This window comes from Leptidea sinapis, chromosome 22 (assembly GCF_905404315.1).
Source record: "Leptidea sinapis chromosome 22, ilLepSina1.1, whole genome shotgun sequence".
Lineage (NCBI taxonomy): Eukaryota > Metazoa > Arthropoda > Insecta > Lepidoptera > Pieridae > Leptidea > Leptidea sinapis.
The window spans coordinates 12,120,122-12,135,178 of record NC_066286.1 but is presented as its reverse complement, the minus strand read 5'-3'; the positions used below and the strand labels follow the sequence as shown (position 1 = coordinate 12,135,178).

General features: G+C 35.5%; 1 protein-coding gene and 1 long non-coding RNA gene across 2 annotated transcripts; one reads left to right on the top strand and one right to left on the bottom strand.

Moving 5' to 3' along the window:
- Positions 1–4,558: 4,558 nt before the first annotated feature.
- Positions 4,559–5,557, bottom strand: LOC126970865 (succinate dehydrogenase [ubiquinone] iron-sulfur subunit, mitochondrial-like). Its single transcript, XM_050817014.1, has one exon. It carries the CDS (start codon positions 5,480–5,482, stop codon positions 4,610–4,612), a length of 873 nt encoding a protein of 290 aa, XP_050672971.1. The 5' UTR covers positions 5,483–5,557; the 3' UTR covers positions 4,559–4,609.
- A 5,955-nt stretch (positions 5,558–11,512) lies between these two features.
- On the top strand, positions 11,513–14,298 carry LOC126970908 (uncharacterized). The gene is made up of 3 exons (XR_007730721.1): positions 11,513–11,705; positions 13,166–13,297; positions 14,054–14,298. It is a non-coding gene; the product is annotated as an uncharacterized LOC126970908 (long non-coding RNA).
- Positions 14,299–15,057: the final 759 nt, after the last annotated feature.

Here is a 15,057-nt window from a genome sequence, read left to right as displayed (position 1 = left end):
ATTTGCCTAACACATCGAAGGTGTTAAGAAAAAAATATTAATGCAAAACTTATAAATTATCTTAAAAATATAAAATATAATAATCTTACACAATTTGTTTTATAACAAGGGGGATCCACCAAGGATGGAGTTACAGTACTTAGGTCGCTAATAAATGCAAGATTGACTGTATTAAAAGATCAAGGATAGGCTTTTGGTACCGTTTCTCTTCCAATCCTTGTGTCCAAGTTAAAAATATTGGTATAAGACGAAACCCTCTAAAAAGTTCAATATATACTAGAAAGTAGACAGTTAAGATAGTATTCTATACTAGTAGCGATGCAGTTGAATCATTTAACGTCTACATCATTATTTCATTTAAATAAATAAACATTTTGACTATTATTATCCATGATAATGTTCTATATGTTCATAAGCACATTGAGGAAATTGCTAGAAACTGTGACAATCATAATGTTAACAGGAGGAACAACCATAAACTTGTAATGCCTACTACTCGGTTAAGTCGAATTAGTAAGTCTTTTATTGGGCGCTGTAGATGCTTCTACAATATGATCCCATAATTGTTAAAAAAACGTTTGTGTGGGAACGGTTACTATAGCATCAACGTTTTTCTAAATGATACCACAGACTGGGAAATGAAGCGAACACCCTCAGACTCTTTAATTATAAATGTTAATTGTACGATATTACATTGTAATCCATATTTTTATAAAAAAAAGCCCACTGAATTTCTTGCGCCCGTTCTTCTCAGGTCTGAGGCAGTCTATTTTGAATGGGTGGTAGTTTTTGACGTTAATGAACTTGATTTTGAATAAAAATATTTGAATAACATTTGGTACATACATATTTTCTTATGCCGATATTGCTGCTGTTGTTTTTAATAGAAAGAGTTGGTCTAAAACAAAGCGCATAGTCTCTCACCACTTTATATGTCTTCATTACAAACTATTTATAATGTAACAATATTTGACAGTTATTTCGTGTTCAGTGTTGGTTCATACGCTTACTTATGGTAGAGAATGGGGTAAAACTGACGGTAGACAGCTATTTAGGAGGGAAGTTATTTTAAAGTGGTTACATTTTGTTTTATTATGGTGTACAACGAGAAATAAGTGATCACTGCTACATATTTACTCTCTTGCAATAACAGAAGCATTACCGGCCTTTTAGGTAGGTTACCTCAGCGTATCGACTTGAAAACATCACACAAGTACGTTCATTCCATAGTTTCGTTGTACATTTGTTGAGGATGATGTGATGTGATGATGCAATTCGGTGAACCGAATCAGGTCTAGCTTTTCGGGACTCTAGCCATGATAAATGCGATATAAGACACACAATAAAGCGACGTCTCAACGCCAAACGATCAGATCATATAATCATAGATTCCGAGCAGGCCTTGCGATATAAATATTAATAGCCGAAACACGTCCGCTGCTGGACAAAGGCCTCGCCCAAAGATCGCCATGACGATCAGTCCTGCCCTAGCCTCATCCAACCTATCGTCGGTCCATCTTGTGAGGGACCTACCAACACTACGACTTCCGGTACGTGGTCGCCATTCGACGAATTTAATGCCCCAACGGCCATCTAGCCCGTCGAGCTATGTGCCCTGCCCATTAATATTTAATAATAAATTATTTGAATGGTATCTAACTAGTAACATAAGACTAGAAATAATGATAAACAAATAGCTTTAATTATTCATTTAATGTTGTTAATCATACTGCGTTAAAACGGCTTAGGAGTGATAGCTATCCCGGGAAAAAGTGTACCCCAACCACACAATCCCGTAAATAGGGAGCACATTCGCTTATGTTTAGAGTTTACGAGCTCATCGGGGTTGATTAACGTATTTTATTCAAACCGTAAAGGTGTCTTCAAACGAAAAACGAAAACGTAACGTCAATAACGACTTTAATTGCTGCTTCTGAATTTGATAATATTTTTCAAAATATAATTGCAAAAGATTACAGTAATATTTACAAATTTCCTTGACGCTTTCAGCCCCGAATAGGGAATTTTCGCTCGAGTCTGTTTGATCATTTATCATCTTAATTAATCAGTAGGTGCTACTTGGACTTGCTGATAAAAAACTGTGCCATGAATGACAGCAATATTAATAAATCTTAGTTTATTCCTAGAATAACGCTCAATATTTTAAGGTTTATATTAACTAACTAAAAAAGGATAAAGGATGATATTGAGAGATTAAACAAGCGGACGGCTCACCTGATAGAAAGTGATCACCACTGCAAGTAGAGGAATTACCATTGCTGGCCTGTTACTGGTTAGCCCTGTTTTACTCATATCCTTTTATTTTATGATTATGTTGGTAAGCATGCATGGTGTAAGTAACGGAGTGATCAGAAAAACTAACGCCACAAACATAATAATTAATATCATCATTACTATCTAGATGTGTGGCACTCCATCGAAGGGCATAAAAAGGCATATACGGCATTTATTTTCTCAAAATCGATTCCTTTAGAATTCTTCTTGGATGTCATTTCTAACGCTCCAACCGCTTCGGAAATAAATGGCGCTCTGAGAGAGAAGAAACGGCACAAGAAACTCTCCTAGCAGTCTTTTACACAGTAAAATACTGTACGGATTGTGTGAAAATATCTGAAGTATACTAAACTAGCGGTCTCAACATTCGTGTAATTCACGCCGCAGACCTGAGTCTATCTGCTAGTTGCGCAATATGTGGATCCCACTGAAGCTTTTCGTCTAACGTGATACCTAAAAAGACCGTAGTGTCCACAAGTTCCAATCTCTGGTCATTGGTTCTGGGTGGTTTGCCCTTTCTTACCCGTATGGAATATGGAATGACCTCGCTGCACTTTTTTTCCCAAGTTGATACGACATAGGTTCCTTAAAAAGAAAAGCGTACTGCAACCTGGCAAAGGCAAAGACCGGCAAAGCTCCTGTGATTCATCCGGTGTTGCATTAAAGTGTAGGCGGTGGTAATTACTAACAACCAGAAGACCCTCGTTTGTCGTCCTGTTGTATAAAGAAAAGTCAATGTAAGACAAGAATATAACAGGATAGTCTAGCCAGTAAAAAGCGGCAAAACTGTGTGTAATGCCATTACTGTGTGTATTACGTATCGACCTCGCTCTCAACGACCGCACGAGGGAAACGAACAGAACGTTACCAACAGCGAAGGGTTTCCGATTTCAGACCGTTTGGGTACATGTACCCATAACGGTCTCCCGATACGGGTTATTTTTATAGCGATACCTACCTATTAACGTTTGGTGTCGCCCGCTGAATAATTGAGTTATGTTACACCATGTTTTTTCTGATAAAATTTTTAAACGATTTTTTGGTTAAATATATAACAAAATTTACATCAACTCAAATAGCAATCATAAAACATTTAGATTACTAAACTCAGTCTGTTGACGATCTTTCTGGTAATTCTGTTCCTCAGAATCTACTTAGTAAACAATACCTGGTTATTCATTCATTATATTAAATTATTTATGGCACCATTTATAATTTAGTTATATAACTAAGCTTTTACTTTTATTTTATGTAATACTACCTGTTACTTAGGACTTTGTCCGCATTTACCAGAGTAACCATATTACTTTTCGCTTCAAATGCCACATGCACATATTATTATGTTGTTATGCAAAATAATCATATAACTCTCATCGTTAAGGCAACGTAATTAGAAACGCTTTCGTCCAAACATTCTTTCTCCGACTAATTTGCAAATCTGACTAGTTTTTCTTTTTTGGGTTAGTAAATAGCGTTACACTCACAAATAACGTGGCTTTCTTTTGGTAACAGAATTTCCAAATTTTTTTGTTTGTCCGACCAAAGAGGCATTGATGGTAAGTCACCGCAGCTTATACTCTCTTGTGACTCCAGAAGAATCACGTCAAGAGCGTTGTCAACCTTATAACGCCTCGAAGCAAGCAAACAAGTAGCAGCACATTACATACGAAAAAACTCTAATTCTAAAAATCTTAACTATGTCATGTTTCGTCTCATACTTTAGCGATTTTCGAAGAATGAGTGACTTAAATTGATAATCACAAGAAAAACGACCTAACAGATTTTAACTTACGAGCTCAGGGTACTATGGACAGAAACCTAAATCGGGCCACTGTTCATCTCACGAACATTGGTTCCAGCATTAATCTTGCTCTTATTTTACATTGCCAATGGATCTTAGAACTAATTCACCTCCGGTAGGGTTGAAATCAGGTTGTATACACAATTACTTTATAAGGCAAAGTTGGTAGCGTCACGTCCATTCAATTTATCAATTCAATGATGGATCGTACTTGGCGAGGAGAGAATGTATCTACATGTTCAATCACAAGTTTCATGGCCGAATCTGTTTGATTGAAATTGGGAAATATACTGGGAAACACGGTTATTCCATTTAATATACTCGTATTATACAAACTTGGTTGGAGCTTTTGTTTGCATAGATCAGGTTTGTATCAAAAAGTTATACTATTTATAGCTAATGGCACGATATCCAGGGTTTAAGTGTTTGTATGATGTACCAGTTAATTTAAAAACACTTAAATGAAGCTTTATTCAGAACACATTCTCGTTTAATTAAAAATATCACCATTATTTAGCATTTACAAGAGCCTGATGAAGAGTCCGAAGATTTCCCCGAAAAGTGTTTTAAAGTATCAATACCCGGTGCAGGTTTCTTGTCCACATTTGATATCAATCTCTTGAGTTGCGCGATGTATAGTGCCGGATGTAGTCCTTTTGGACAGGCGAGAGTACAGTTCATAATAGTGTGGCATCTAAACGCTGCGAAGTCATCTCTTAGATCAAACAACCTCGAGTTAGTATCCTCATCTCTTGAATCTATAACCCATCTATATGCATGGAGTAATGCAGCTGGTCCTAAAAACCTTCTTCCATTCCACCAATAGCTTGGACAAGCAGTAGAACAGCATGCACAAAGCACGCATTCATACAATCCTGTAAGTTTCGCATTGTCTTCTATACTCTGTGCGTATTGGTGTTCACCAAATGGCTCCTTAGATTTACGGATCAAATAAGGGCGAATGTAGTTGTATGCGTTGAAAAAATGTGTCATATCCACAACCAGATCTCTGATGACGTACATGTGAGGTATTGGGAGAATTGTAATGGTTTTGTCTGGTGGGATTTCTGTTATACATGCAAGACAGTTATTACCTTGGAGATTAATTGCACAGGAGCCACAAATACCTTCTCGACAGGAACGTCGGAAGGCCAATGACGGATCCATGTCTTTTAGTTTTATGAGAGCGTCAAGTACCATTTTGCCACAAGTGTTTACGTCGAGGTCATAGGACTGCATCTTGGGAGCACCTGTCGTCTTAATACCGTCGTATCTATAAACTTTAAAAACCCTCCTGGGATTAATATCTTTCGTTGGCTTCGGTTTGGCATGTGCGTATCTGATTTGCCTTGATGAAAAGTGGTTTTTCACGAATAGAAAGGCCATAATATTAGTATAATTTGTAATATAATGTACATAGATTTAGATTATTAAGATATTATGACATTATTGGCGTATGATGTAAATAGATTTTTGAGTGACGTTCAATATATTCAAAACCTATTTGGTGGTAAGGCTATATTAACTTTGAACACATTGCTGAACACGATTCACTTATTGGAATCACTTTAAAAACTTATTTGTTATGTCTATTAAAGCCCACGCTATTTGATTTTTTAAATCAAATATAGTATTTTAGACTGGTCCTTGAATTTCTTGTAGAGCGGAAATTTCTACCTTATTGAATAAAGTATATTTGACTTTGACTTTGAACAAAATATTAAATGAACAATAAGAAGTTTAGTTAAGCAGGTATTACTTCCACAAATCAGCATGTGTTGTCTCTATTTCCATGGTACTTTTCCGAACTCATGGTTTAATTAAATAATAATAATAACAATTTATTGCTTACTGAGGGGAGACTGATTCCGATTCTTAACGAAGGTGTAATTCTTAGGTGCGAGGCGACGCCGAGAGCCTCAATACAACTGAGTACAAAATTATCCTACACGTACGAGGTAGTAAGCAAATTTAAGAAAGATTATTGTTTGATTAGCTATCACACAATATTTGAATTATAACTGGATAGTATTCTTTTTGGTAAAAATATTCAATAGTCATAACACAAATAAAGAATACGCTAGAAATTTACTTTCATACATTTTTACAGCGCGCTAAACGACGTTAGTAATAGTCTCACATAACTTTTTCACCCGCATATTGGAGAGCCCGTCCAATACATTTTCGGTTTCGGTTTAAAGAAATTTAATTCTCATTAAGACAGTCGTCACTTACATGAGAACATAAATTCTGTAAATTGGAGGCAAATTTGTTTATTGCTGCTTTCCGGTTTTAACGCGGTGGGCCAATTTAGATTTAGTCTATAGTTTGCGCTTGGAGATCTTGGAATATCAAAATATTAGATATCTTTACAGAACAGAGTTACTTATGATTTTTGCCATGTTTTTATCTATATTAGGTACAACATCGTTTTAAGCGAATACGATACAATTTTTGGATGATTGATTAGCTTTGGAAAAAGTTTGGCGCGAGGTTGCTTACTCGATGAGAGTTTTAGTACAAAGCCATAAGGGCTATTTTGTTTGTTTTATTCAGGCCAAAGTGATAATGATGACGGTGAAAAATATATGATTGATAGCCTGATCAACTTGCTTAAAGTATATTGCTCGGGGAAAACTCCGGATCAACATTTAAATATAGATCATCTTATGTAATAAACGTTTGTGTGGTAAAGGTTTTTACCTTTACCACACAAGCATCGAAACTTGGGCAGTGGTTCAGTCCCTTCAGAACGCCCGTATTGATCACCGTAACACTAACCTCATAAAAAATATCTACAACAATGCAACTTTAAAGGTTAACTTACCACTAGAAACTCAAACTGTCAAGATTCAGAGAGGAGTTAGACAGGGAGATACACTCTCTCCAAAACTGTTCACCCTAGTACTGGAGGACATTTTCAAGAAGTTGGATTGGGAAGAACGTGGCATAATATAGAGGGCAAGAGACTGAGTAACCTACGATTTGCGGATGACATAGTACTTTTTGCGGACAACCCGGATGACCTTCAAGTTATGATACAGGATCTCAATCAAGCATCTGAGCAGTGTGGCTTAGAAATGAACCTCGACAAAATCAAGATCATGACCAACATCCTAAATGGTACCGCAAACATCAGCGTAAATGGCACTTTCATCGAAAATACCTTGGTCAAGGGTCGTAATGGGAAAGGACAATCAGGCTAACGAAATTGACAGGCGCATAAGACTGGCGTGGGCAGTTTACTCGAAACTCAAGTTCGCGTTTAACATGAAAATCAGTGCCGACCAAAAAGCTCGTATTCACGACCAGTGCATCTTGCCAGTGCTTACGTATGGGGCTGAGACTTGGGTTTTTACTAAGGAGATCCTCCACAAACTTCAGGTGGCTCAAAGGTAACACACATAATAATATAATACATAATTTTGTGGGGTGGCCATCTTGGATTTCAAACATGAACCAAAATTCGTTCTCGGCACCCTCGAGAACCTCGGATACGATACCCATATTGATGAAATCATAATTTTGCGCGGCGGCCATCTTGGGTTTCAAAAATGATCCCAAATTCATTCTCTGCACCCTCGAGAACCTCGGATACGATACCCATATTGTTGAAATCATAATTTTGCGCGGCGGCCATCTTGGATTTCAAAAATTATGCCAAATTCGTTCTCTGCACCCTCGAGAACCTCGGACACGATATCCATATTGTTAAAATCATAATTTTGTGCGGCGGCCATCTTGGATTTCAAAAATGATCCCAAATTCGTTCTCAGCACCCTCGAAAACCTTGGATACGATGTCCATATTGATGAAATCATAATTTTGTGCGGCGGCCATCTTGGATGTATCTAACTTCCCTAAAGTACATACATACAAAAATCCCGCGTGGCATAATATTCAAAATAATATTACGTTCATTTTATTTTACAACTTTCTGACTTCCATTTACCTATATATTTTAACAAATATGCTGTCGCATCATCATTATTTTTTTTGTATGATTTCCGATTTGTACTTGTTTGCTAAAATCTTACGTAATGTGAGCCCGAGAGAAACGAACACAATACCGTCCTTGACAGTGGTCACGGGCGTACTCGTACTGCTGGCATGAGCGAGCATGCAACCAAGGCGCCGCGTTTGGTTTATTACGAAAAAAAATAATAAAAAATAATTCACAAAGCGAATTGATAAAACCCACGGTGAATATTTATAAATACTAATAAATTATCAAGTAAAATAAGTTTTGTGTTTATAGCCATCATAGTTTAATGATAATATAAAACAATTCATATAAAAAAGCCATTTTACAAAAAATAAATCTATCGAGATTTTTTTTCGTAATCGTGTTTTCGAAGCTGCAATAATTTAGATAAAGAAATGAAGATAAACATGTCAAAATTTGTAGAAGTATTTTAAGTAGATTTTCGAAAATGTTACTTTTTAGGACTATAGCGCCTTAAATAATAAGTTTAATTGTACAATATTACATTGTAAACATTTTTTCGATGAAAAAAAAAAGCCCGCTGTGTTTGTTGCGCCCATTCTTCTCAGGTCTGAGGCATTCATTTTGGAATGGGTGGTAGTTTATGACTTGCAATAAGTGATGTCACATTCTATTTTAAATAAAAACATTTGAATTTGAATAAAATATGTAGTTCTTTTTCTTCTTGGCATTTATTTTTAATTCATCAAACATTTTCAACGAACACCAAAATAGTAATCTCACTTAAATAGTAATTACAATTAAATTAACAAATGGTAAGGGAAATCATTATAACAATGTTGCAGGTACAATAATAAAACGGCACATTTTTATTTTCTTATAGATAATGTAATAAAATATAAATGGATGATAAAAACATATCAATTACATTTTATAAATTTTTGGATAGATATTAGTTTTAGGACTGATTTACATCAAAATTTAGGATTCAAAAGTTGTTACTCGGATGTAGTTAGTTATGGTTGAATTTCAAACCTAAGGTCGAAGTCCAATACAAATATATTATGTCCATTAAACAAATATTATTATATTTATATACAACCAGATACTTTCATTTATATATAAATGGTATATTCAGGAGCTGTTGACTCGATAAGCTCAAGCTGCTCAAAGTAATTTTCGCTTGAATAAATTTTCTACAAGTAAAGCAAAAAAATTATATAATTAAAAATGAAAAATGGATTTTTCACAATCATCTATACCAACTAGACGTTCCGACAATTAGATCGATTATAGAATATTATCGTACGTGTGTAAAAGCCCTAAACATTACGGATTTTCTTTCACGATTGACTTCTTTCCCACTTTATTTTACGTCTGAAATACTATATTTGACAACGCTTACGGAAAATTTGCTCCCAATTGACAGCTGTCTCTGAGTGGGAGAATCATTTATAGGTTAATATTAAGGAAAAATCTCTAGAGAAAATATGTTTGGAAAAGATCTTAGGAAAATTTTGCAGATTATTTGCGATGAAATATATCAATACTGCCATCCAATATATAAATAATATTATATCGCAATATTTGAATATTGATCTGTTTCTCTTTGATGTATTTTATGTCGTTAATTCAGTTTTGTATCAAGCAAAGTTATCAACTAGCTTATGTCTGTGACACAGATTATGTAGACAATTCATAGTGGAATCTTCTTAATGAAATGAAATGAAAATAAATTTGCTAGAAACTGTCATAACCATAATGTTAACACCAGGAACAGACATAAACTTATAATGCCTACTAAAAAATGGTGTAAGAAAGTCGAGTTAGTAAGTCTTTTGTGGGGCGATGTAAATGCATTTACAACCAGATCCTAGAAAATGTTCAAAACAAAAGTATTATGTTATTCAATAGCATTGTTAAAAAACGTTTGTTTGGTAAAGGATACTATAACATAAATGACTTTCTCAATGATACCACAGATTGGGAATAGGGTGACCGCCCTCAGACTATTAAATAATAAGTTTAATTGTACAATATTATTTTGTAAACATATTTTAATTTATTGTACGATTTCACATTATAACGATATTTTTATATAAAAAAAAAGAAGCCCGCTGAGTTTGTTGCGCCCATTATTCTCAGGTCTGAGGCATTCTTTTTGGAATTTTTGACTTTCATTAAGTGATATCACATCTTATTTTGAAAAAAATATTTGAATTTGAAATAAAGCTGATGAAAATGATAATATTTCTTCAAATCACCGTCCCTCCGGATCCCATCGCCCTTACAGTACTGTATTTGATATTGATAATGAGCCAAGTGCTAAAGTTTTAATTGTTTCATTCATATTGAATCATGTTACTCCGCTTCGACCTCGTGTTGCTTAGATGGGACTGAGCGTCAATACTATATAATCCCTGGCACTATATTTCATTCAGATATTCTGAGATATAGCATTTGATAACAAATGTAGTAAAATAGAGATAAAATAATTCTAATAGTATATAAGAAATCCTTTTTTGGTATTTGTCAGTTGTGTGGTTAATTGGTAAGTGTGTACTATAATATAATATTATAATTTTTGTTATATTACTCAAAATTCAGACTGTTAATTCATGCAGTACATTAGAAATGCTTAATTAAAATCCACGATAGCATTATGTAACATTATGTTTTTATGTTAATCTTGACTAATATAAGCAGATGTTCCTTTATGTCAGTTTGGTTGGCAATGCTTAATTACTAACATTTTTTTGTTGGTACGAGTAGCCTGCCGTGCTGTAAGAACTTTTAAAATAAATCTAGTATGTAATTGAGAGCATTGCAAATATTTTTTTTTATTAAAGAACGCTAGATTTATATATAGCATTTTTTATAATAAAATTATTATAATGACTTGTGTATACATATGGATATATTTAATTACGTTCTCGTTACAATAATAGAAGTTCCTGTGTAATTCGATACATGAGACCACATTAAATAATTCCATATTTAAGTTCACCGTATTTCGGTCCGCTACGTTATAAATAGCTTACATGCAGGGGCGTGCATTGGTTTTCTAGCAAGGTAGGCATTCTAGATTTCACTAGTCGTGGTTGCGCTTTAGTTTGACAGTATTAGGTTTTGAGTTCTAAATATTGAAATTGTATATCGAATCTAGAGGCTGCCTACCGTAGGTAGGTATTTAGAATCTAGCCTAAGGAAAAAAATTATGAGTGGGTGTTCAGTAAATTTTTTGTAATAAATTACGGAACCAAATTAAAGTAAATCAACTTTAATATTAGTTCTAAATTTATGTAGTTTTTTACCGAGGTAGGCACTGCCTAATTGCCTATATGGTATGCACGCCCCTGCTTACATGATGCTAACGCATTAAGATCGGTCCTATTTATCATCGCGTTAATACTGGATCGCTCGATTATTGCCATAAACAAATAATGAATTAATATGCTCATTGTAGACATAATCAAAATGAAATTCTTCGCTGTTTTCGCCGCTATCTTGGCTGTGGGAGCCGCCACCACCATGACATCAACGTGGACCCTCCAGGAGCTGGACGCTGCTCTCTCCAACCCTCACACAAACCCCGCCTTCGTCCCATACTTGGAACACGCCCTCAACGAATACATGCACGCGCTCTGGGCTGGTCACCAAATCGTGAGTACACGTCAAAGTCAAAGTCAAATAAACTTAATTCAAATAAGCTTAAACTAAGCCATTTGGAATCATCACTACAAATATTTCTTATAAATTACTGAATTTACCATATTATGTTCGTAAAAAGTTGAGCTCGTGATACAAGAAACTCAACGGCCACTCTTTTCAAGAGTATTTTACGATGGCTGTGATATACAAAACAAATTAGTTTGTAAGGTGCTGCATTCTATATATGTGTCATGTTTAAATAATATAAATTATTTCATAAAAAGTAATAAATAATTATCTGTATAAATATAAATTATCAACCTTTTAAGCTTGAACTCATTGTTTGTGTAAGGATGCTTCGTGAACATGTTGGTCGTGATTACTGTCACAGTTAGTAATTGCATCCAACAAATACAATGATTCATTGAGTTGACGCATGAACCAGCCATCGATCCCTTCGCACAAATTTGAGGGAAGGAGACGACCCGGCACACGACGCCACCGCAAGCAACGTTTATTTAATTTCAAAAACAAACGTAAACTTTGGTATTTACAAAAAATAAAAGATGTATATTTTGAAAATAAATGTAAGTTTAAAAAAAACGTTCAATAATACAGCTATAACACGTTTTCACTTCCATATCTTATTAAAAAACACTTGACTCCAACTATTTCACCCAGGATTTGGAGTTCTTTCGTTTCTGATCTATCTACATGTGTCAATATCGGTCCTAACGCATCGAAGATTAAAATAACAGTTATTGTTACGCTTATCAAACACTACAATGATCTTACCGCACTAGCAATATCAATCGATTATATCTAAATGTAGAAACTCTTCCACAACCTCCAACTACACCAATCAAATATTACATTATGCCAAAAGTATTTGCAAACGTAAGTAGCAATGTAAGCTATGTATCTATTAGGCCCAGTATCCACCAAACCGGAGAGGAGATGTATTTTGATAAAAAGTTCAAGCAGAGGGGATAGGAGATGTCCCAATTGTCTATAGTATTTTGTGGCGCGTCGAGCGATCAAGCGAGCGAGAATGCCCTTTACCCCGCTGCCTTCTCCCCGCGCCTCGCACACCCGCAAGCGTTGCTATAAACACAGCTCACATGTCCTCTCCGCTCTGGTAGAAATAACCTGACAGCTTCGCGGCTTATCTCCTCTCGTTATCGTATCCAGCAAAGCGGGGAGGATCCTCTCCTCCCCGCTTTGGGTCCCCGGGTCTTAGACAGGACATATTAGTACTTATTTTCTCTTTCTTTCTTATAAAGATGAGTATAGCGTGCAAAAAAATAAAATAAACTAGAATTAATATTTAAATTGATTTTTTTAAATATATAATATTACATCAGACACGGCATTGCATCGTTACATTTTTATTACATGTGTGAATGATATGATGAACTGATGTCCAAGGTCAAGGTCGCGCAAAAACGCAAGTCTTAAATTATACATTACAGGAAAACATTGCGGTCCCTCTCCCCGCTGAGGTCCTCCTGCCAATCGCACCAGAGGTCGCTGCCCCCGCCCCTCCGGTCTTCACCAGCCCCCTGGTGCAGGTCATAGTCAACGTCAACAAGAAGACTCAACAGGTAAAAGAAAATTATTTATTTATTTAGGTAATAAATTAGTTTTATGAGAACAAGTGGTAACAAAACATGGGCACTTTTTTCAAGCTTCAGTATTTTACACAATATTTATGCAATCTATGCAAAGTAAATAGCTAGGAAAAGACAGTAAAAGAAATATGGCACATAGGCAGTAAACTCCTCGAATGGCGACCACGTACCGGAAGACGCAATGTTGGTAGCCCCCCTCCCCCATAGGATGGAACGACGATCTGGTCAAGATCACCGGAATACATTGGATGAGGGTAGTGCAGGACCGATCGGCGTGGAGATCTTTGGGAGAGGCCTTTGTCCAGCAGTGGAAGTCTTCCGGCTGATGATGATGAAATAAATAAATCACGAAAAATTGTTAAGAGTTATGAGTACAGCATTAATATACACACATTTCAAATTAATAAGGGTTTCATGCAAATATTTTATTTTTATATAAAATTTTTAATAAATATATAAACCTGATGTTTATGATGACAAAAGCTATCAGACTTGCTTTAGGAAACGAACGACCCTCAATAGGACGTGGCTATAACCATGGATATTCAAATGTATGACGTTTTTCGTCATACACGTAAATTCGTGTTACACCTTGGAACAATATTACTTCAGTGGTGTTACAACTAGGCTATATGACTTTGGTAACTTTACAAAAGTGCGACTAATATTCATATATTTTCTTCTCAAAGTCCAAACGAAACAAATAAAATTATTTTATCTTAAATACAGGTTACCGATGAGCCCGCACAAATCATTGTTCCTTCACCAGTTGGGGTAGTGCCGAGCCCCGAGCTCGAGGTAGAAACTGGTGTCCTAGAGCCCGAGACCCCAGTACTCCCCGTCGACAGCTTCAACCCCATCGACACCATTGCCATCAACCCCGAACCCATCAACGTTAACATCATTGACCCCAGCCCCGCTGTTGATATCGGACCTATGTAAATATTGTAATTTATAAATAAATATAATACAAAACCATACTTGCTCTTATTTATTTCATACACAGAATAATAACAAGGTATGAACAGACTGCAGTGTAGACGAGTCTATTTGTCTACGTAATTAGTTACTTTTATATTATAATTAAATTTATGCTAATAGTACGTGATCCCACTGCTCGATTCTGCAGACATTTGTGTTTTATTGATTAAACTAATTTTAAATGCGACGTTGAAGGAGTATTTCATGTATTCGCGAGAGTTTGCCTAAAAAAATTGGCCGCAATGCTCAGCTCGCCAGCTCTCATCCAGTCGCAACGATAGGCTGCCTATAAAAATTGGCCTCAATTACCTGCAATTAACTTTAGTTTAGCTAATTTTCTGATATAAAATGCAACTAATATAAATTTTACGTCATTTTAAAGGAAATTATGTAAATAATTGAAAAAAAAAATGGTTTCCAGCTCTCAGTCAGTCGCAACATTAGGGTTGCCACGGTTACCAAATTTGTTGATTTGGTGATATAACAAGAGCAAAGTTTTATTAACGACATATTATAGTACCATTACCTGTGCCATTGCCCAAAATCGCAATGACATGATTACTTAAAATTTCGAACGATAGTTGGCTTCGAAGAAACTACGGGTTATCAAAAGAACGAAACACTGCTTAAAGCCAATTAATATGATCGAGAGTTCTGGAGGGTCCCATATTATGGACACATTCATAAGAAGCTTTTAGAAGACGATGTCTTGTTGAACTTGTCAAAACCAAGTATAAATAATATTCAGCACA

Bases quoted from the DNA above. Each gene is read 5' to 3' on its own strand.
- LOC126970865 (XM_050817014.1), bottom strand. From the start codon at position 5,482: ATGGCCTTTCTATTCGTGAAAAACCACTTTTCATCAAGGCAAATCAGA.